This window comes from Macrobrachium nipponense, chromosome 8 (genome assembly GCF_015104395.2).
Source record: "Macrobrachium nipponense isolate FS-2020 chromosome 8, ASM1510439v2, whole genome shotgun sequence".
Classification (NCBI taxonomy): domain Eukaryota; kingdom Metazoa; phylum Arthropoda; class Malacostraca; order Decapoda; family Palaemonidae; genus Macrobrachium; species Macrobrachium nipponense.
The window spans coordinates 65515168-65537434 of NC_087203.1; the positions used below are offsets into that span (position 1 = coordinate 65515168).

Below are 22267 nucleotides of genomic sequence, written 5' to 3' on the forward strand. Positions count from 1 at the left end.
CCCTGATCGGAGTCCTGGTATCCAGCGGAAGGGGCTAGTCCACCCAGCAGAGTGGACCGGAACATACAGTAGGTCACTACTAACCTTACCGTATTGCTGAGTTACTACACTCCGCTTCACACTGGACCTAGTCCGGTTCGCTTGTGTTTAGGTTTAAGTTATCTATAAGTTTATCTTAAGTACCTTAAACCATCCCCCCTCCCTTTCATATCTTACCGGATCTCTCCGGGATTATAGCCTATTCAGGCAATGCAGGGAGGGGTTATGCCCAAATTTTTTCCGAGCTCCGGCATGTAACGGAGTTCTTTTGTCCTTTAGTCTGTAAGTGATGCCCTTTAAGATACTCATGTGTCTTCCCACTTACAGGCCACCAACTGTGAGCATCCGGGATGTTCCGCTACACTTCAGGACCCCTGTGGACACGAAGTTTGCCGGTCCCATGCTCCATGCGCGACTCCGCATGGGGACATCCAGGTCTGGTACCATGAGACGTGTACCATATGTTACGATCTGGTGAGCCAGCTTTTGGAAGGGGTAAGTATTCCATCTCCAGTAGCTGCTCCGCTTCTTTTTTAGTGCTTAAGTTTTCATCATTTACTTTAACTTAAGGCATCTAGTTTAAGTTATACTCTAAGTTTTAGTTTTAAGTGATTCTTAAATCTAAAATACGCCCTCTCTTACAGGCTCCGGCAGTAAGGGATACCGCACTGGCTACCCTGCGGGCCTGGGTCGGAGGTTTTGGCAAGAACGCCGCCAAGGGTCAGCCCTACATCCTCGAGAAGCGGGGTTAGCACTATTAATCTTCCCCGGAGGCAAGGCGACAGGGTACGTCGACCCAGTAGAGGCGGACCCGACTATCGCCTTCATCCAACAACAGCTGGCGGCCTCCTTAACTGAACAAGACCAGGATATCTCCACGGATGTCGCAACCCTGGATATTAATGTTGAACCGATGGTAGGTATAGACGACCTGTTGGTCGAGGTAGGTAAGGTGGGCACCCAAGGGTCGCCCTTGGGTGTGACTGTTTCTTCTACCCCTGCAACCTCTCCATCCTTCCAAGGCTTTACGGGTGACGAATTATATACTCCTCCTGAGGCTTCGGTTAGACCTAAGGTCAAGGCTAAAGTGATGACCTTGACTAAGACGGCATCGTCGTCTAAGAAGACGTCCTCATCTTCTCCTCACGTAAGTCTTCCGGCTCGCAATCCCCGGCCCAGACAGGTCTAAAGCTTCTAGCTCCGGCTCTAAGTCCTCAAAAAGTAAATCCAAGGAGAGATCTCGTACTCCGGCAGAATCACCAGTTCCGCTACCATTGGTTCCAATTCAGAGCCTCCCCTCCACCTCCGCAGCAGCTCCGGCTTTGGACTCCAATGCTGGCCTGTTGCAACAGGTGGGCGACCTAGTTGGGTCCCTAAAGAGTAGTATGGAACAAATGATCTCTCGTCTGTCGGATAGGATCACTTCCCAAGATACCATTATAGCCGGGCTAAGAGAAGCCCCTCTAGCCTCTCCTCACTTTCCAACACAAGTGGAACTCAGCTTCCTCCGTATGACTCACTTCCTGCTTTCTCTATGAACAACCCATGGAGAGTAGCGTCATACGCCCCCTTCCAGGACGGTCTCATCTCCATACCGGAGTTTGGAACTCGAAGAATAGAGGACTTCGAGTTCTACCCGGAAGGCCTCCAGCCTCCTTTCATAGGCTACGCAAGGCTCACGCCTTCGGCTATGGTTCGGGACGATAGGGTACCAAAGGAGACAGTCCTCTATTCACGAGACCAGGCTCAGAGAGAATGGCTCAGATGTTTAGAGGACATGGATTGTTCTAACACCAAGATACAACCATTTAAAAGTCCCTTTACCATTTTCACAATGGATGAGAGTACCCCGCTCCCGTTCCTAACCAAGATAGCAAGGTCGACCATCTCAGCGGCCCAGAAGGGGGAAACCCATGCCTCAGTTGAAAGAAGCAGATCCCACATCTCCGTTACTCCCTTCAATTGGAGAATTGTGGGAAGACTTGCCGAATACATTCTCAGCTGGCAAACTCAAACCGACTGTGCTATGGAGCAGTTTGGTGAAAGCTACCCAGGCTCCCAGATAGTCTTATTCAGGCTGAATTTGACGCAAAATCACGACTAGCCAGATCAATCAACTCTATGGCTATGTCTGAGGTAGCAACCATGGCCTATGGATCAGAACCAATTTTTAAGCTTATGACCAAAGCCCTGACTCAAACGGTGCAGTCGGATATGTTCGAGTTTGCCACTGCTAGAACGAATTGTAGGAAGCATGTCCTGCTAGAGGCAACCATTCGACATGAGCCGAATAGGTTACTCTCCTCTAACATCTGGGGCGCAGATCTCTTCCCAGAGGCTATGGTTAAGGAAGTCCAGGCAGAGGCTACGAGGTTGAACCAGAGCCTTAAGGACCGTTGGGGCCTTACGGCTAGGAGGAGGCAAGACCTGACACCTAAAGGTAAGGGACAGAGGAACCCAGGCGTTTCCAACCTTACCAGAAGAAGCAACCACGCTTTCCTCAACAAGTTCCAGCAGTGCCGTTAGTGCAGACAGCCCAACCTTCCACTTCTAAGGGTCAATCACAGCCAATTTATGTGATATCCCCTCAGCCTCAACCCTCTACCTCATACGCCATCTCTCCAGCTTTATCTTAAACAACAGCCTTCGAGAGTCAAGCTTCTCAGAAGTATGACCGCTCGGGTAAGGGAGGCAGAGGTAAGCGGTCCTTTCGTGGGAGAGGATCGGGAGGCCCCTTTAATAGGGGAAAGCACTTCAGAGGAGGCCGAGGCGGTTACCAGAACCAATGAAGAACTTCAGGTAGGAGGGAGGCTGTTTCACTTTCGCCACCGGTGGAACTTCAGCCAGTGGGCTCAGAGCATAGTGTCAAAAGGGCTGGGTTGGAGCTGGTTGACGAACCCACCTCCAGCCAGACCTTTCCGTCAACTTCCTTCCAAAGAATTGACAGAGTACGCAGAGGACCTCCTTCAGAAAGGAGCTATAGCGAGAGTCAAGAGATTAAAATTTCAAGGTCGCTTGTTCAGCGTGCCAAAGAAAGGCTCACAAAAAAGAAGGGAATAATCTTAGACTTGTCCCGCTTAAACTTAGCCATCCGCTGCGACAAGTTCAAGATGCTCACGATCTCGCAGGTGCGGACCTTACTCCCCGTGGGGCCGTCACCACCTCTATCGATCTTACAGACGCCTACTATCATATCCCTATTGCAAGACACTTCCGTCCGTATCTGGGATTCAAGATAGGAGACCAGACATTCTCCTTCAAGGTAGTTCCATTCGGACTCAACGTGGCACCCAGGGTGTTCACGAAGCTAGCGGAAGTGGTAGTGCAACAACTCAGATCGCAAGGGATTATGGTAGTGGCGTATCTCGACGATTGGTTGATCTGGGCCCCATCAGTCGAGGAATGCAACAAGGCTACACTGAAAGTGATCCAGTTCCTAGAATATCTAGGATTCAAGATAAACAAGTCCAAGTCAAGACTCACTCCAGAGTCAAACTTTCAGTGGCTAGGCATTCAATGGAATCTATTCCTACCCACACTCTGGTCGGATTATCCATCTACCAAAAGGAAAGAAATAGCGAAGTCAGTCAAGCAATTTCTAAGTCACAAACTAGCATCAAGGAGAGCTCAGGAAAGGATCCTCGGCTCTCTCCAGTTTGCATCAATAACGAACATCTTAATGAAAGCCAAACTGAAAGACCTAACCAGGATCTGGCGCTCGCGAGCAAATGTCAGGTCCAGGGACAAGCTATCCTCAGTGCCTCTGATTCTAAAGAATCGGCTTCGGCCGTGGGCGAAAGTCAAGAATTTATCAGTGTCAGTACCCCTTCAGTTCCCTCCACCAGGGATCACCATCCACACAGACGCGTCCTTAAGCGGCTGGGAGGGTATTCCCAGGTCAAAAAGGTTCAAGGGATTTGGTCACTCCAGTTCCGTCAGTTCCATATAAACGTACTGGAGGCAATGGCAGTGTTCTTGACTCTAAAAAGGTTACACCCACCAAAGTACTCCCACATAAAGCTAGTCCTGGACAGCGCAGTGGTAGTACATTGTATAAACAGAGGAGGCTCCAAGTCACGTCATCTAAATCACGTCATGATAGCCATCTTCTCCCTGGCAGACAAGTTCAGTTGGCATCTTTCCTCCACTCACATAGCTGGAGTGAGAAACGTCATAGCAGACGCCCTATCCCGATCAGTACCCTAGAGTCGGAATGGTCACTAGACAACAGTTCGTTCCAATGGATCCTTCAAAGAGTCCCAGGGCTACAGGTGGATCTCTTCGCATCCCAAGCGAACCACAAACTACCGTGTTATGTCGCCCCCAACCTGGACCCTCTGGCTTACGCCACGGACGCCCTGGCTCTGGACTGGAACAACTGGGAGAAGATTTACGTCTTCCCTCCAGTGAATCTCCTTATGAAAGTATTGAACAAACTCAGGACATTCAAGGGTCAAGTGGCTCTAGTAGCCCCAGACTGGCCGAAGAGCAATTGGTATCCCCTAATTCTGGAACTGGGCCTTCGTCCTCTTCGGATCCCCAGTCCCAAGCTCTCCCAGTCAGTACAAACGAAGACTGTGTTCGCTTCCTCAGGGATTCTCAAAACCCTAACTTTATGGATTTCATGAAGTTTGCGGCAAAAAGAGATGCGAATATTGACCCTCAGAATATTCTCTTCTTGGAATCCGATAAAAGGGATTCAACTTTGAGGCAGTATGATGCTGCTGTCAAAAAGTTAGCAACCTTCCTGAGAGAGTCAGATATCAGAATCATGACAGTTAATTCAGCTATATCCTTCTTCAGATCCTTATTTGAAAAAGGTTTAGCAGCTAGCACGATTACGACAAACAAGTCAGCCTTGAAAAAGATATTTCAATTTGGATTTAACATAGACTTGATGGATACCTACTTCTCGTCTATTCCTAAGGCATGTGCTAGACTTAGGCCTTCTGTGAGGCCTACGTCAGTTTCATGGTTCTTAAACGATGTTCTAAAACTGGCTTCCGAAACCGATAATGACACATGCTCGTTTATGATGCTCCTAAGGAAAACCCTATTTTTATTAAGCCTAGCTTCAGGAGCAAGAATTTCAGAACTGTCGGCTTTATCCAGAGATCCGGATCATATTCAATTCCTTCCCACAGGGGAAGTCCTACTTTCTCCGGAACGTAGCTTTTTGGCAAAGAATGAAGATCCTTTGATGAGGTGGGAACCTTGGAAGGTACTACCTCTTCCACAAGATGTATCCCTTTGTCCAGTTTCAACCTTACGAGCCTTTCTATCCAGGACCTCCTCATCCTCATCGGGGCCCCTCTTTAAGAGGGAAAAAGGTGGAACTTTATCCATTAAAGGCATCAGGCAACAAATCCTGTACTTTATTAAACAAGCCAATCCTGACTCTTTCCCAAAAGCACATGATGTCAGAGCAGTAGCCACCTCAATTAATTACTTCCAACATATGAACTTCGATGATTTGAAAAAGTATACCGGATGGAAATCGCCGACAGTGTTCAAACGTCACTACCTTAAGTCCTTGGAAGCTCTGAAATTCCCAGCAGTAGCAGCGGGTAACATAGTTTCCCCTGACTCTAGCTAAATTGTAGTAGAAGATTCAGTCCTCCTTTCTACCTGCCTCACCCAACAGTTCGTCTATTCCTACCTTGTTCATTGGCATTCACCTTGTGTCTTAGCTGCTTTTATGATTGTGTAGTGCCCCTTATTGTCTGGTTAGGGACACTCACAGATGATTACAACATTGATCTCATAGATGTTAACCCCTTATTTTTATGCTAGGGGATACATCATATTACAATGGTTACGGGTTTTGTATATTAAGTCATATACATTCCTTATATATTTTTATTGTTGCTTAATTTGTTTACCTGTTTATATTAATTGCTATTATTCTTTTGATACATGCTGTTACACAGATTTCATTGAAGACATGTAATCCTTGTACCTATATATATGTAAATTACCTTATGTTATCAACATGATTAGTTTTAAGGGTAATTTAAGCATAATTTTAATTTTATTTCACTGTGTATATGTATCTTTTTAGCAATTATATTCATTCATTTATATTTTATCTTTTATTTGAGACCTATTTTAAATTAATTAATTTATTTTATTACTTTGTTTACTTTATTTACAATCTTGTGCTGTTTCTCTGGTACGATTTCGCGCAAGCGACACGAGCTGAGCCCAGAAAAAGGATTTTGACGTAAGGAAAAATCTATTTCTGGGCGATTGGCTCGTGTCGCCAGCGAAATCCCACCCTACCCATCCCTTCGCTCAAGATTGTCTGCTAACTTCAGGATGGCCACCAGAGGCGCAGCAGTCGGCAGCATGGGATGGAGTAGTAGTAGTACGAGCTGCTCACTCTGTGGGACGGCTCCCCTCTTGGAGGGTTTTGTAGTGGGAGATTTCTATTGGCATTTGGCTCGTGGTAGTGGTCTCACTCGCCTAGTGTTCATACCGACACCCTCCTAGAGGGTGAGCGAGTCAGTTACACTGACCTTTTTCTTTATTTTATTTATTCTCTGGTATGTGTTAGTACATTTACCCTAGAAATAATAGATTAAAGGATATTTCGCTGGCGACACGAGCCAATCGCCCAGAAATAGATTTTTCCTTACGTCAAAATCCTTTTTTTATTACTTGTCCTTATTGCACAATCAACATATGTAGTATGTATTTTGATAGGAGCCTTCCGAGAAATGTTTTATTCAAAGCAATTGCTGTATCAGCTGCAGTGACCTTCTATAAAACCTATTCCATGCTCCTAATGAGTGTCCCTCTTCAGAGGGGGAAAAATTATGTTCCCAGAGAACATTTGAGAGTGTAGTTTCTTCTTATATAGTTACCCAGCAATAAAGCATGACAAGATCTATGCTTGTGGGTACTGTACCTATATAAGGAGAATGACATACTCCTGAGATATTCTTTGGAGATCTCATTTTTCCCATACCTCATCAAGAGAAGAATCACATTAACAAATAGGAAGGGTTCTATGTAAGAGCCCTGCAGCAGACTACTGGAGTTCTGCAGCTGATTGCTGGAGCTCTGCAATCAATTCAGCTATCATTTCTAATAAATATGATACATACAACAATACAAGTGAACATACTAAAGAATGTTATATCAAAATAAAGTTAAAGTTTATTTATAGCTCAGCTGTTGCTAAAATTTTACAGGTTTGGATTTAGAAGACCTGATTATTCATGCATTTTCTATTTATAATTAAATGGATTATTTTTTACTCTTGTAGCCACTAATGAAACCTGGAGATGACTTGCACATGCTAAAAATGTAATGAAAACTAAGCTTTGTAGGCCATAGATAACATATAATATGCTATTAATGCATGTATATTTTTGTTTTATCACTGAAATATAAAAATCATAATAGGCAAAGATTTTTTTTTCCGCAAACTTCATCTACAATTGAGAAAAATATAGATGAGGTTAGTGATATGCATTATGTACATATATGTCACTAGTGCCTAAAACATGGTATTCTTCATTATCTTCAGTACTGCAATATAAGTACTAGTATCTTTTTTTTCTTTTTTTTTAATTTACCACCATAATTCACATACATTTTAAATATCAACTAGTTTGCTAAAACAGGTAAATCTTCATTATTAATCCTTCAGTACTTTGCAATTACCCGTAACTTGTAAAATGATTTTTTTTTTTTAATTTATCGAACAACCATAATTCACATTTTAAATATCAAGTTTGTGCATACGTACTTTACAAACAAAAGATGCAAGCAATTTACATATGGCTGAATACGTAGGGAATACATACTGAAAAGCATCTAACATTTTTCAATTTTCTTTACTAACACATGATTGTCTAATCAGTGACCAGTGGTTTTCAAAGGTATTGTTTGTATCATATTCCAGAATAATTCAGCAGAGTTTGAATTCAACCTTGAACTAGATGCATAAAACTTCTACTGTTCTTCAAAATGCTAACTAATAAAATATGAAGGACCCGACATGAAAATATCTTGCAAACACTGCTCAAGGACCTGCATGAAAATATCTTGCAAATGCTGCTCTTAAAGCTGTTTTTTTTTCAGGGAATTTCACAACTGAACAAGAAATGTCTGAATACCTATTTATGAAATATTCAGAAGATATTCTACGTGAGGCTCAGAAAGCCATGGCTGACACATCTAGAGATTTCTTTGTTTGTGATCCTCAAAAACATGTTGAGGGGATAACATTTCTTCAGTTCACGGAGTTTTTGCAGGTAATGCAATTTCAATCCACTTTTATCACCAATAATAGTCTTAACAGTCCTGCCAGAATCTCAGTTATGAATATAATAAAAAAATTCTTGACAATTATATAATATATATATATATATATATATATATATATATATAGATATATATATATATATATATATGTATATATATATATATATATATATGTATGTGTGTGTATGTATATATATATGTATATATATGTATATATATATATATATACATATATATATATATATATATATATATGTATGTGTGATGTATATATATATATACTATATATATATATATATATATATATATATATATATATATATATATATATATATAGATATGTGTATATATATATATATATATATATATATATGATATATATATATATTATATATATGTAGTGTATGTATATGTGTATGTAGTATGTATGTATGTATATGTATATATATGTATGTATATATATATATATATATATATATATATATATATATATAGATAAGGGATTTCGACAAAGGAAAAATCTATTTCTGGGAGAAGACCTGTGTCGCCTGGTGAAATGTTCCTATAGCACTCATTTCTAGGTATAAACAATTGCTAAATATACCAGAGAAAAAGCCATAAGGAATGCTGGAGTTACTACCGCCAGCTCGCTCACCCTTAAAGGGTGTTGGTATAGCACAGGGGCGAGTGGAAGCCACTACCACAGATACCTTGCCAAATAGAAGTCTCCCCTCTCAAAATCCCTCTCCAGAGAGGTGCCGTTACAACGAATGCCTTCCGCTCACTACTACTACCCCTCCCATAATGACTCATTCCTGAAATACGCAACAAAGCTTGGGCCAGCTAAAGGGTGGGGAAAAAGGAAAAGAGAGGGATGGGTTAACCGGGCAACACAGGTCTTCTCCCAGAAATAGATTTTTCCTTTGTCAAAATCCCTTTTCTGGGCCTGACCTGTGTCGGCCGGTGAAATCAGAGAATTGGCCATACAAGCTTGGAAAACAAAAAATTTTTGTGACAGGAAAATAAAAAATTCCTTAAAATTATTGTTTTAATGACCAAGGTAAACATAACAAAATACAAGTGGTGAAAAGCACCTAATATGACCAAATCCACACTATTCTGTTTAAGTAACAGGTAATGCACATAAAAACAATTATAATAAGAACTATGTACATGTACAGGAGTGGGTTGGAGAGCAATCCAGTCTGGAACAAAAGGTAAGACAGGTAGGGATTACGAGCGAGGCAGGTAGGGAGAGTGAGTACCAAAAGATAATTAATAGCAAAATAATAAAATACAGATATAGAGTTATGAAACTAGGCTGTATCAGGGGATACAACGTTCCCTGCGGCCACTGCCGAATATTTAAAGGCTTCTAGATTTTTCAGATAGTGGCGTTTGAATACTGTTGGGGATTTCCAACCCGTATATTTTTTAAGATCCTCAAAGTTCATATGATGAAAATAATTAACTGAGGTAGCCACTGCCTGGATATCATGGACATGAGGGACTAAATCCAGATTGGCTTGTTTAATAAAATAAAGAATTTGTCGTCTGATTGCCTTCAAGGAAATGGCTCCACCTTTCTCTCTAATAAAAAGAGGACCTGAAGACTTTTTAGACCTGAAGACTTTTTAGAAGTTCTGCCCAGATAAGATTTTAATGTAAAAAACGGACATAATGATGGATCCTGTGGAAGAGGGACAATCTTCCCAGGAGACCACCTGTTTTGTGGGTCTTCATTCTTTGCTAAGAATTTCCGATCTGGAGAGAGTAGAACTTCTCCTGACGGGAGGAAATCAATATGATTTGGTTCTCTAGAGATTGATTGATTTATTAAAGATTATCTGGCATCACAACTGCTAATGGTTATTGACGCCACTACAATGGAATATACAAAGCATATGTATGCATATCCAAATGATCAAATGCATTCATACGTACATAAATACACACACACGACAAAATTATCAAGTTAAAATAAAAAACGTTAAAAACTCATTTAAATTAAATAAAATGAAATTAACAAAGGAAAATCCCCATGATAAAAAAAAATTAAAAATCATAAACCTTATAAACTTACAAAACAGTAAAAATTTTATTTTATTTAAAATACCGATGGCACTAATAAAATTAAACAGGGCGCTTTCAGTAAAATCTACCCCTAAAATCTTGATAAGGGAAAAATCATCTTCAGTTCCCCTGTAACGTGGAGGAAAGTACCTCTCTCTCTCATTTGAAAGACTGGGGCACTCAACTATCAGGTGTCTGACTCAATGGTACCAAGCAGTCGTCACAATAAGGCTGATGATCCCCACTCATCAGAAAACCATGTGTCATTTTCGTATGGCCTATTCTAAGCCGACAGAGTATTACTTCCCTTTGCCTACTCATTGGTGAATACTTCCAAGGAAAGATGGTGGTAGCTATTTCTTTCATTTTTTGGTTTTCCAACTCCCATGCAAATTTCCAGGAATCAAGGAATGCTGATTTAATGACTGAATACATATCATTTGTAGGGAGTGCACACCTAGCTATATTATTCTGGTTGACAGCTGTTTTGGCAAGTGAGTCTGCTACTTCGTTTCCTGCTACACCGACATGTGCAGGGGACCAACAGAAAGATACTTACCTACCACTAATCTTAAGCAACTGAAGCCACTCTAAAATTTCAATAACGATAGGATGGAGTGAATTAAAATGACCAATAGCTTGCAAGACACTCAGTGAATCGCAACATAAAACAAACTGTTCTCCAGAATGACAAGCAATCTCTTTAAGGCCACTTAGGATTGCATAACACTCTGCTGTAAAAATGGATGCCTGATCTGGTAGCCTTCCACTCTTATTAAAATTGGGAAATCCAACTCCATAGCCAACGCCTGCGTCAGACTTGGATCCATCTGTAAAAACTATGACTGAACCATCATGGTCTGCCAAATGTTCTAAAAAGGAGATGCGCAGCATCTCAGCACTCATTTCTTCCTTGCTACCAGTGAAGAACCTGCAGTGCTCCACAGAAGGAAGCTTCCAAGGGGGCACAACAGAATACTTAAATGGCCAGACTTTGACCTTTGGAATAGAGTAATCTTCTAAAATTTTTAAAACTCTGTATCCAAAAGGTTTTGGATAACACGGATTATGTTCATAAAGGCTAAAATATTTATCATTAAAAACTGCTTGGCAAGTTAACGAGTCAGGAATCCTCTGGATTCTATGCCAGTATCGAACAAGTGATATCTGACGACATGAATCCAGAGGCAGTTCCCCTGAATCTACCAAAAGGCTTGGGATTGGAGATGATTTAAAGGCACCACTTGCAATCCTTATTCCTGCATTATGTACTGAATCTAAAATATTTAGTTTTGATTTCGAGGCTGAAGAGTATACCTCACAACCATATGCTAATTTTGATGACACTATGGCTTTGTAGAGGATCATTAGGTGATTCCTATCTGCTCCCCAAGATGTATGGGAAAGCACTCTTAAAACACATGACTTTCAGATCTTTTAGGTGAGGTACCCAAGTCATTCTTTTGTCGAACAGTAATCCCAAAAAACGTGTCTCTTCCTTACATGATATCCTCTGATCATGTATGTAGAGGTCAGGATCAGGGTGTATACCTTTAATGCGGCAGAAATGTACAGCAACAGTTTTCGATGTAGAGAACTTAAAACCCCTTTTTTCTGCCCATTCCACAATTTTGTTAATAGCAGCTGCATTTTTCTCTCAGCCACTGCCATTCGTGAGGCTGCAAACGATAGAGAGAGGTCATCAACAAATAAGAACATTATATCTTTAGGAATCACAGAGGCAATGCCGTTAATGCACAGAGCAAACAGTTTCACACTAAGGACACTTCCCTGTGGAACTCCTCCTTCTTGGCTGTAAAGAGATGAAAATGAGTTTCCAACTTTAACCTTGAACCTTCGATTTTTTAGGAAAGCTTGGATGAATAATGGTAATTCTCCTCGGAATTCATAATCATGGAGTGTCTTCAAAATACCATATCTCCAGGTTGTATCATAAGCTTTCTCCAGGTCAAAGAAAACTGATACATGATGTTTTCTGGAGATGAAAGCCTCGCATATTGAATTTTCTAGACGCACTAAGATGTCAGTACAAGAACGCATTTGACGAAAGCCACACTGGGCTGGAGTTATAAGGCCCTTCTTTTCTAAGATCCATATAAGTCGCACATTGACCATTTTTTCCATCAACTTACATATGCATGATGTTAGAGCAATAGGACGATAACTAGACGAAGTAGTACCATCTTTCTGTGGCTTCAAAAAAGCTAGTAATATAGCTATGTTCCACAAAGCTGGAAATGCATTTTCTTTCCAGATTTTATTAATGATACTGAGCAAAAACTTTTATGTTCCATGTGGCAAATTTTTTATCATTGAATAGGTTATGTCATCTGCACCAGGAGCAGATTCATTACATGATGACAAGGCAGATAAAAATTCCTAAAAGGTAAATGGCTGGTTATATGATTCACTTCATGTGGATGTAAAGTCGAGAATTTTATTTTCCTTTTGAATACGTTCTTCATAGTAAGGTGAGCTTGGGTTTTTAGATGAAACATTGGCAAAATGGTCAGCAAAAACCTCACTAACATCCTCTGGATTGGCAACCATGTTTCCATTTACTAATAATACTGGTGGAGGTGTTGGTACATATTTGCCACTAATTTTTCCAGGTAAAGGGGTTTTCCAATTAATTTTTGAGATAAAATCTACCCATGACTGACGTTTGGCTTGTTTTACTTGGTATCGAAATCTGGCTCGTGCCTTCTTAAATATGATTAAAAAATAAGAACATTTACTTCTGGAATAGCGTGTAAAAGCTGCTCGCATTGCTTTACGAGCTATTTGACATTGATGGTTCCACCAAGGAACTGGCTTTCTTTTAAATTTTCCAGTTGTACGAGGAATTGTCTTCTGGGCAGCATCAATAATTAGTTTACAAAGGAAATCCAGGGCATCATCCAGGGACTGGAAATCCTCAACATCCATTTCTAAAAAAGTTAGGGTTTTGAATAATGCCCAGTTGGCTTTATCCAAAATCCAACGAGGTGATCTTGGTGTAGCAATTTCACCTACTACATTAATAAAGATTGGAAAATGACCACTTCCTAATCCTTCACTCATTGGATTCCAAGAAAAGTCAAGATAACAATCAGGACTGCATACTGATAAATCTATCACAGAAAAGGTCCCAGCTTGAATATGAAAATGTGTTGGTTCTCCAGAATTAAGGATTGCAAGCTCTTTGTCTTCAATAAAATTATCAATATTGTTTCCTCTAGGATTGGAGATGACATCACCCCACATGGGGTGTCTTCCATTAAAACCACCAACAATAAGGAAAGGCCTTGGAAGTTGTTTTATTAATTCCTCTAATTCTCGAGGCAGATTATATGTTCTATTTGAAGGTAAATACAGTGAACATATGGACTATTTCTTTTTCAGAAAAATCTGAACAGCAACTACTTGTAAATCTGTTTGCAGTGGATATTTTTTGTGAGCTGTATCTCGCCTAATTAACATGGCACTTCCACCAAGAATCCCTACTTGCTCATCATAATCAGAATGATAAAAAATGTATTCTTTAGGATATATGATTTTTTGTCCAAGCATAGTCTCTTGCAGGGCAATGCATATTGGTGAGTTTTCTTTAATTAAAATTTGTATAGATTCATATTTGGCTTGCATCCCCTGACAGTTCCACTGCAAAATTGAAAGCCTGCGATCCATTACGATTAATAATTAATTATTATCTTTTACACGTTTTAACCTGGGGATATTGCTCTGGATAACGATGGATTTCTGAGAGGAAAGTTCATTATGTACTTTCATTTTCACTTTTATCTTTTCTTTTTTCTGATGTTCTCTCTCTTTTCCTGTGATCTGACTTGGGCCGAGTTCCATTGGATGTAGTCAACTGTATTCCTTTAGTTATCTCTGCTGTACATGGTTTAAGAACCTGTGGTTTTGGTTGCTGGAGTGATGTGCTATTTTCACTATTTAAAGAACATCCCGCTTTAGTTTTATCATCACCATGCTCCTCTCCACGTGGCGTTGTCTGAGCCTGGTTTGGCTTTGTGACTGCTGCGGATGGTTGCTGTTGCATTGCATGAGTAGCTGGGACTTGTACACTGGATTGTGGCTTCTTAATTACTGATGAAAATGTAACTCCCGGTCTTATTTGAAGTTCTAGTACTTTCTTTCTGGCGTCTTTAAACGAAATCTTTTCCAAAACTTTAACTGTTTGCACCTCCTTCTCTAAAACAAATTTTATACAACTTTTTGAGGACTCAGGATGGTTTTCTCCACAATTAACATGAGCTTCTTTGCCACAATTACAACATAAAGCAGGTTCTTCATTCATTTTCTTTCTACATTTCTGGATCAAATGATCAAATATCTGGCAGTGGTAACATCTCAAAGGTGATGGTATGTATGGCTTGACTTTGAAGTTCAGCCATCCTGCCTTGATAGCATTAGGTAATTTAAATGTGTTAAAAGTGAGGATCAGCGTTGCCAGGGGAACAATCTGATCTCCCACCTTCTTTCTCATTCTGGCCACCTTTGCCACATTCTGTTCCTCTAATTCCTGCTGAATTTCTTCGGTGTCTAATAAGAGCAGTTTGGGAGCATATATTACTCCTCGACTTTGGTTATGAATAGGATGAGGGAAACACGTAAATTTTCGCCCTACTAAGGTATTCATCTTGAGCAATTTTTCACTTTGTTCAGGTGAGGAGACTTCGACTAACAGGGTCCCATCATCCTGTGGACGAATTTTTGGTACACTGTTACATATATTATTAATTTCTCTGCTTGCTTTAAATACGCTAATATTCTGCAATACATCATCTTCGAGCCTAAGAACTATAAACTTATTGTATGAGACTAATTCATACATACCAGGAAGAATCTCCATTTTTCCTTTCTTATTATTCTGAATATTTAAGTTCCTTGAATTCACTTTTGCATTTTTCTTTCTTTCCAAAACAGAAGAAAAAGGTTCCATCGTAACGATGTTCGAACCTGAATTATTCATTGCCAAGTCCATTTCCATGCCAGAGTCAGATAAAAGAGTGGGGTTTGCCTTATATACGTAAGAATGTAATTCGTCCGCGTAATCCCCATACCCACCACGGAGCCACAATTAGAGGACGGGGTCATCCCTTTTACAAAGGCCGCCCTAGGGGTATTACCTGGATATACACCTCACCCTCAGTGCTAAGGCGTCGTGATGTCCGTCGAGATCAGACCCGGCACTGAGGATAGGGTTTGACATTAAACTTTTCCCTCGCTCAACCACGTCAGGTACTCGAGTTTTATGGGTGAGGTAGCATGCCATCCATCCTCACCCTCCTTCAGATCCGAAGAATAAGTCTAATCATGTCCAAAACCAAGCCAATAGTCATCATCATAAATTCAATACCTTATAGGAGGAAGAGGCAGAAAGATTAAATGTTTTTAGTAGAAGGAAAAGGGCTGACTTATTTAGTTGGATCAGCAGCTGGGCCCCAAGGACCAGTGAGAGAGTAACCCCACCAGGCATCACGGCCCAGCTGCTGGTCCCTAAGCCCCCTACCCACGCCAAGGGGTCAGCATCTAAGGGGGTTCTCTAGAGAGCCAACAGTTCAGATATTCTGGCGCCTGAGGCCAGACTCATTAAAAATAATGTTTTCCTGAGAAGGGTTATATATGGGCATAATTCGTTATCAGTATCTGAAGCCAACTTGAGTACGTCATTCAAAACCAAGAGACCGTGTGAGGGCGGTCTACCGGTCTCAGACGAGCACATGCCCTAGGGATAGACGAGAAGTACGAATCTGTTAAATCAATATTAAAGCCCAACTGAAATATCTTCCTCAAGGCAGATTTAGTTATAGTAATGGTACTAGCAGCTAGGCCTTTTTCGAACAGAGATCTAAAAGTGAAATTGCCAGATTCGTAGTCATCTTCTGGACATCTGATTCTTTTAAAAAGATGGCTAACTTCCTCACTGCCGAATCATACTGCCTGAGTGTTGATTCTCTTTTGTCGGACTCCACGAATAGGGTGTTTAGTGGGTCAATACTAGCATCCTTCTGTGCCGCAAACTTTATGAAGTCCATAAAGTTAGGGCATTCAGAATTCTTGAGGAAGCTGACACAGTCCGAGTTTGTACTATTTGAGTCAGTTTTGGGTTGGGAATCCGATTGGGACGGAGTTTCAACTCTAGAAGAGGAAACCAATTGCTCTTCGGTCAGTTGGGTGCTACCAATGCTATCCGTCCCCTGAAAGATCTGAGCTTGTGTAGAACTTTCAGCAAGAGGTTTACTGGCGGAAATAGGTAAATCTTCTGCCAATTGTTCCAGTCTATGGACATCGCATCTGTGGTGTAAGCCAGAAGATCCAGATTGGGGGCCACATAGCACGGGAGTTTGTGATTGGACTCCGTGGTGAACAGGTCTACCTGAAGGCCCAGGATTTGTTGGCAAATCCAATGGAATGATTTTGTATCCAGAGACCACTCCGACTCCAGTGGAGTTGTTCTGGATAGTGAGTCCGCAATGACATTCCGTACTCCTGCCAGGTGAGTAGCTGACAGGTGCCATGATGTTTCATTGCCAACGAAAATATTGCAATCATCACATGATTATTTGGCTCGACTTGGAGCCTCCCCTGTTTATGCAATAAACTATCACTGCGCTGTCCGAGACTAGTCTGATATGAATGTTCCTGGCTGGAGCTAGTCGTTTCAAGGTTAGAAAAATGGCCATTGCCTCTAGTACGTTGATGTGGAACTGGCGGAATGTTGTCGACCATGTTCCTTGAACCTTCTTGTACTGAGAGTAGACCCCCCCACCCGTTCAGAGAGGCATCCGTGTGGACTATCAGAGACAGCGGAGGAAATTGTAGTGGCACCGATTTGGAAAGACTCTGGACTTCTGTCCATGGGCGGAGTCTTTTCCTTAATATTGGCGGAATCAAGGAGATTTTGTCTCTGAACTTGTTGTTGGCTCTTTTCCGCCAAGCTCAACTGATATCCTTCAGTCTGGCTTTCAACAGAACATCTGTTATTGAAGCAAACTGAAGTGAACCTAAGATTCTCTCTTGGGTACGACGAGAAGCCCGTTTGTTTTTGAGGAACTGTCTCGTAGCTTTCGCTATCTCTCTGCGCTTCTCTGGCGGAAGAGATAGTTTGTGTGTGGTTAGATCCCACTGAATTCCTAACCATTGAAAGCGAGACAGGACTTTTCCTTGTTTTTCTGGAAACCCAGGTATTCTAGGAATTGTATCACTTTGGCTGTTGTCTTGCGACATTCCTCGTCGTTGGCTGCCCAAATGAGCCAGTCGTCTAGGTAAGCTACTAACATTACCCCCTGAGCTCTTAGTTCCTGCACTACTGTCTCTCCTAGTTTGGTGAATATTCTGGGCGCTATGTTGAGCCCGAATGGCATGACTGAACGAGTAAGCTTGTTTTCCTAGTTTGAAGATGGAGAGAAGTTTCTTGCTACCGGAACATGAAAGTAAGCGTCTGTAAGATCGATAGAGGTGGTGACGACCCCACGGGGAAGTAAGGTCCGCACCGGCGAGACGATTAGCTTGCGGAACTTGTCGCATTGAATGTACGAGTTGAGATGAGACTAAGTCCAGAATTACTCTTCGTTTGTCAGAGTCCTTCTTCGGAACACTGAACAAACGTCCTTGGAATTTCAGGTGACTGACTTTCTTTATTGCCTTCTTTTGAAGAAGGTCTTTGGCATAGTATAGAAGAACTGTCGTCAGAATCTGATGGAAACTGACTGGTGGAGGAGGCCCTTTCTTCCATTTCCACCCCAGACCTTTCGATACAATACTGTGGGCCCACGTACTGAAGGTCCAATTGTCCCTGTAGAGGTACAGTCTCCCGCCCACCTCCAGAGACTCATTGACTGGTTGAGGGCTTACTTCCTCTGCCTCCTCTGAAGCCTCTGCCTCTAGAGCCAGCTCTCTGTTGGTAAGCACCTCTGGCTCTGCAACCCCTAGCGTGCCTATTATAGCCTCAAAACGCCCCCTGCGTTTCAAAAGAGGTGTTGAAGGCTGGGGAAGTCACAAGGGCAGCCGAGCTTGAAGGTTGCTGAGTCGGTTGACTCTGCAGCAGAACAAACTGCTGTTGAGGTTGTGCCTTAGATGTCGAAGGCTTGTTTATCTGGGAGACAGGAACTGCCTGTACTACTGCTTGAGACTGGGAGGTCTGGAAAGGCTGATACTTCCTAGGCCTCTTCTTACTTTTGGATTGTGGTCCGGAGTTCTCAAACTTCCTTTTGAAGGAAAGTTCCCTGCGGACATGAAGGTTCTGGTTAACCCTAGCCGCCTCACTGAGAGCGCTGTTAACCACATCCTCAGGGAAGAGGTTGGAAGAGGTTAGCCCTCCAGATCGGTGCCTTTATGAGTCTGTTAGGCTCATGCCTGATGGAAGCATTAGCAAAGACATGCTTCCTGCAGGCTCGTCTAGCCACTATAAAATCATACAGGTCCCATTGAAAGGCCTGAAGCAGCAACTTTGTCAGGACCCGGAATAGAGGCTCCTCTTCAAAGACGGCAGCTATCAACTCTGCCATGGTGACTGAGCTGATTGACCTGCTCAGCCTACATCTCGCTTCGAATTCCGCCTTAATCATACTATCCGGAATTCTAGGCAAACGTTCACTGAATTGTGTGGAGGCACACTCCGGGTCGAGTTTCCCCACTGTGAACGTTGCTGGAGCGCCGGCCCAACACTCCTTATCTCCTGGGAAGAGCAAGGAGGTAGACTCCATCTCTCTTAGCTGAGGCATGGGTTTGTCCTCCATTCCGGCTTGCAGTGCCAATTCTGCAACTTTTGAAGTGCAAGGGATTGGGACGTTCTCCGGTGCTACAAACATAGTGTAGCAACCTTTGTGGGGCGTTAACTTGGTGTTGACGCATCCCCATTCCGTAAGGGTGCGGACCCATGCCGACTGAGCCTGATCCCTAGGGTAGATAACGGTCTCTTTCGGGACCTTATCTACCCTGACCAATGCTTCCTCGGCTAGTTTAGCATAGCCCGGGAAGGGGAATTGTAGGCCCGCCAGGAAGAATTCATAGTCTTCCACGGGTCGGGTTCCGCAACCCTCAATTGTAAGCTTGCCCTCTGAGAATGGGGCATGTAAGGCCAACCGCCACGGGTTGCTATTCTCGAATGGCGGGAGCTTAGATGCGTCCGGCACCGCGAAGGACTGCGGTGGGTTACCGGACTGGAGAAATCCGGACACCAATTCCTCCTGGGCCTGTAATCTTTGGGTTAGAGACATAATGGACTGTCCGGATGTCTCTAGACCTGAGGCGAGTTGAGTGGACATCGATTGGAGTCTTGAGTCCACTACCTCACTCATCTTCTGCATAAGAAGAGTGGCAAAGGCCTCTTGGTTGAAGCTGGACTCCGTCGGTCTGGCTTTAGAGGACTTAGCTCTCGACCCCTTGGTTGGGGGAGTAGCTCTAGCCGAGGAAGTCAAAGGCTTGGGGGCCAATGACGACCTGGTGGAGACTGCCGGGGAAGGCTTGGTTGGTCTAACCGCCTTTGGCAGAGACCTCGCCTTCAAGGTTTTCATCTTTGGGATCATCGAGCCCGACCTATCCCAAAAGGTCTTGGACTTCGCAGGGAAGCTCTGAAAGGAAGAAGGAGTAGAGCTGAAAGAAGAAATGTCAGCCTCACGACTACCTGCCTCACTTACCTCCCTACCTTCCTCCTGATCCTCGATGGCCATGGGCTCCCGGTGCAGGCTGATGGCCGCCACCTCCTCTGTTATGTCGGCGCACACGCCCTCTTGGTCCTCCTGGGGGGCTTGGGTCTCCTGGCGGATCTGCTCAATGATGGGAGCCGCTACGTCCGCCGGCACTGCTGCCAAAACCTTGGTGTTTGGGTAAAGGAGGGAGCACATCTCCTCCGACAGCACGTAGGGTTTGCCAGCTCGCACGTTCCTCCCAAACCCCCCTACCCAGGCCTTAAGGGTCGACATTGAGGAGTCCTTGAGCGCCAGATCAACCTGTAAGAGATAATCAATTCAGGATCCCCAATGTTGGGGACTTTTCCACTTATCTATATTGACTATTCACACCGATACGTGTCACATAGAATTCAGAGTAACAATGAGACGAGGATGCTACCTACCGATTCATCTGAAACGTTTCTAACCAGGCCGTAACACACCATACAGGGTTCCGGGTGCCAGACCACGAGTCCCTCCAAGTGGATGGCACAGCTGGCATGAGACCGGCAGACCTCATGCCTATACGGCTTATACAGGACGGCTGCGCAGCCTACCTCCTGGCAGCAAACCATCTGTAAGTTGAAAAGATACAAGAGTATCATCAAATAATGCCGCCGGAGTTAATTCCGGTGGTATGAGTATACTTAAACTAGCTACTTAACCAGTTAAAGGTAATATCGACTATAATCTTCAACTTAACTTACTTGTATTAATAAAGCTTTGGATGTCTCCGCCTGCTCCGGAATCCATACTTAGGGTATCGCCAAAGCTATAACCGGTGGAGTGGGCCTGATACGAGCAGAACAGGGAAAAAAGGGGCAAAACTTAACCCTGAATCTGATCGCATTGGAGAAGAGTAGCAATACCCAACTAATTGGGAGCGCATTCTCTGAGCCCAGTTCCGCCCCCACCGGAGTGGGCAGCAGCGATAACATAGAAGATGGAAAACAGAGCGGCGGAACAGCAGTACGTAGAACTCCGGTGTATACATCCTGGTGCATGTGATGGTAGACCACACTTCGCCGGAGTAAACATGGGCCCGGAGAAATACCAACAGAAGCTACATAATAAATTTCTTAATACTAAGCTCTGAATGTCTCCGCCTACTCCGAAGTCCATAATCTCGTTATCACAAAAGCTATAACCGGCGGGGTTGGCCTGATACGAGCAGAACAGGGAAAAAGGGGAAAACCTAAGCCTGAGTCTGATCGCACCGGAGAAGAGTAACAGTTTCAAGTCAATTAGAAACGCATCTCTAAGCCTAGTTCCGCCCCCCACTGGAGTGGGGAAGCAGCGACAACACTAGAAAAGTACGGAAAACAGAGCGGCGGAACAGTGGTATGTCACATCCGGCGTATAGCCTCCTGACGGTGTGATGGTAGACCACACCACGCCAGAAAACACCGGCACGGAGACATATCAACAGAGATTACATAATCTACTAATCCCCCAATTTCCTCCAACTAATCCCCCGGGCCATGTGCTACGCTCTAGCTGTCGTTCATCAAGGCAGCGCCGGAACGAGTCTGGGATGGGGGGGGGGGGGGGGGGGGGGGGTGTTTGTCAGGAGGAGAGTGGACGGGTCGTGATCGCCTGGCCACGGCAACCGATCAGTGGACACCACTTCTCGAGGAGCTGTAACTAGCCTACCACAAAAGGGGGCAGAAGACGGTAGGCCAACTGACATCCTAAAGGGGGGAATGGCCCAGGCTACACTTAACAAAAATCATAAAATAAATCATAAAATTAATCAGTGAGGAATTATTGGAAGTACAGACGAAACCGCACCCAGCAGAGATCCCAGCCTAACCCTCCAAAATCGGTACAGATCCGGTCAGGTAGGCTAGGATTGCTCCTATAAGGACGTCACGAAGAGGACGCCTAGAACCTAACTCAACCCTCCAAAATCGAATCCACCGATCTGGTCAGGTAAGACAGGCTTAGCCCCTACATACGTAACAAGAGAGAAACACTCTAGTCCTGGGCCACCCTCCACGCCAAAATTTCTGCCTGGTCGGGATGGCGGTACAAGGAGCTGATAAGGGTGGCGAGATATACACAGCCCACCTAGCCTATCTTCCAAAACCTAGCCTAGGTCTGGTCAGATAGGCCAGGGTAGGACATCGTTGAGAACTTCCAACCTCATCAATTGCAACACTAGATCACAATCGAAAAGT

General features: G+C 43.3%; 1 protein-coding gene across 4 annotated transcripts in view; it reads left to right on the forward strand.

The window, feature by feature from the left end:
* The window catches only part of LOC135222808 (uncharacterized), a 271962-nt gene that overhangs the window by 222465 nt on the left and 27230 nt on the right, over positions 1-22267 (forward strand). For all 4 annotated transcript variants that reach the window (XM_064261110.1, XM_064261111.1, XM_064261112.1 and 1 more), the window contains one exon: positions 8131-8303. In XM_064261110.1, coding sequence (XP_064117180.1) covers positions 8131-8303 — 173 coding nt within the window. The remainder of the gene's footprint in view (positions 1-8130; positions 8304-22267) is intronic.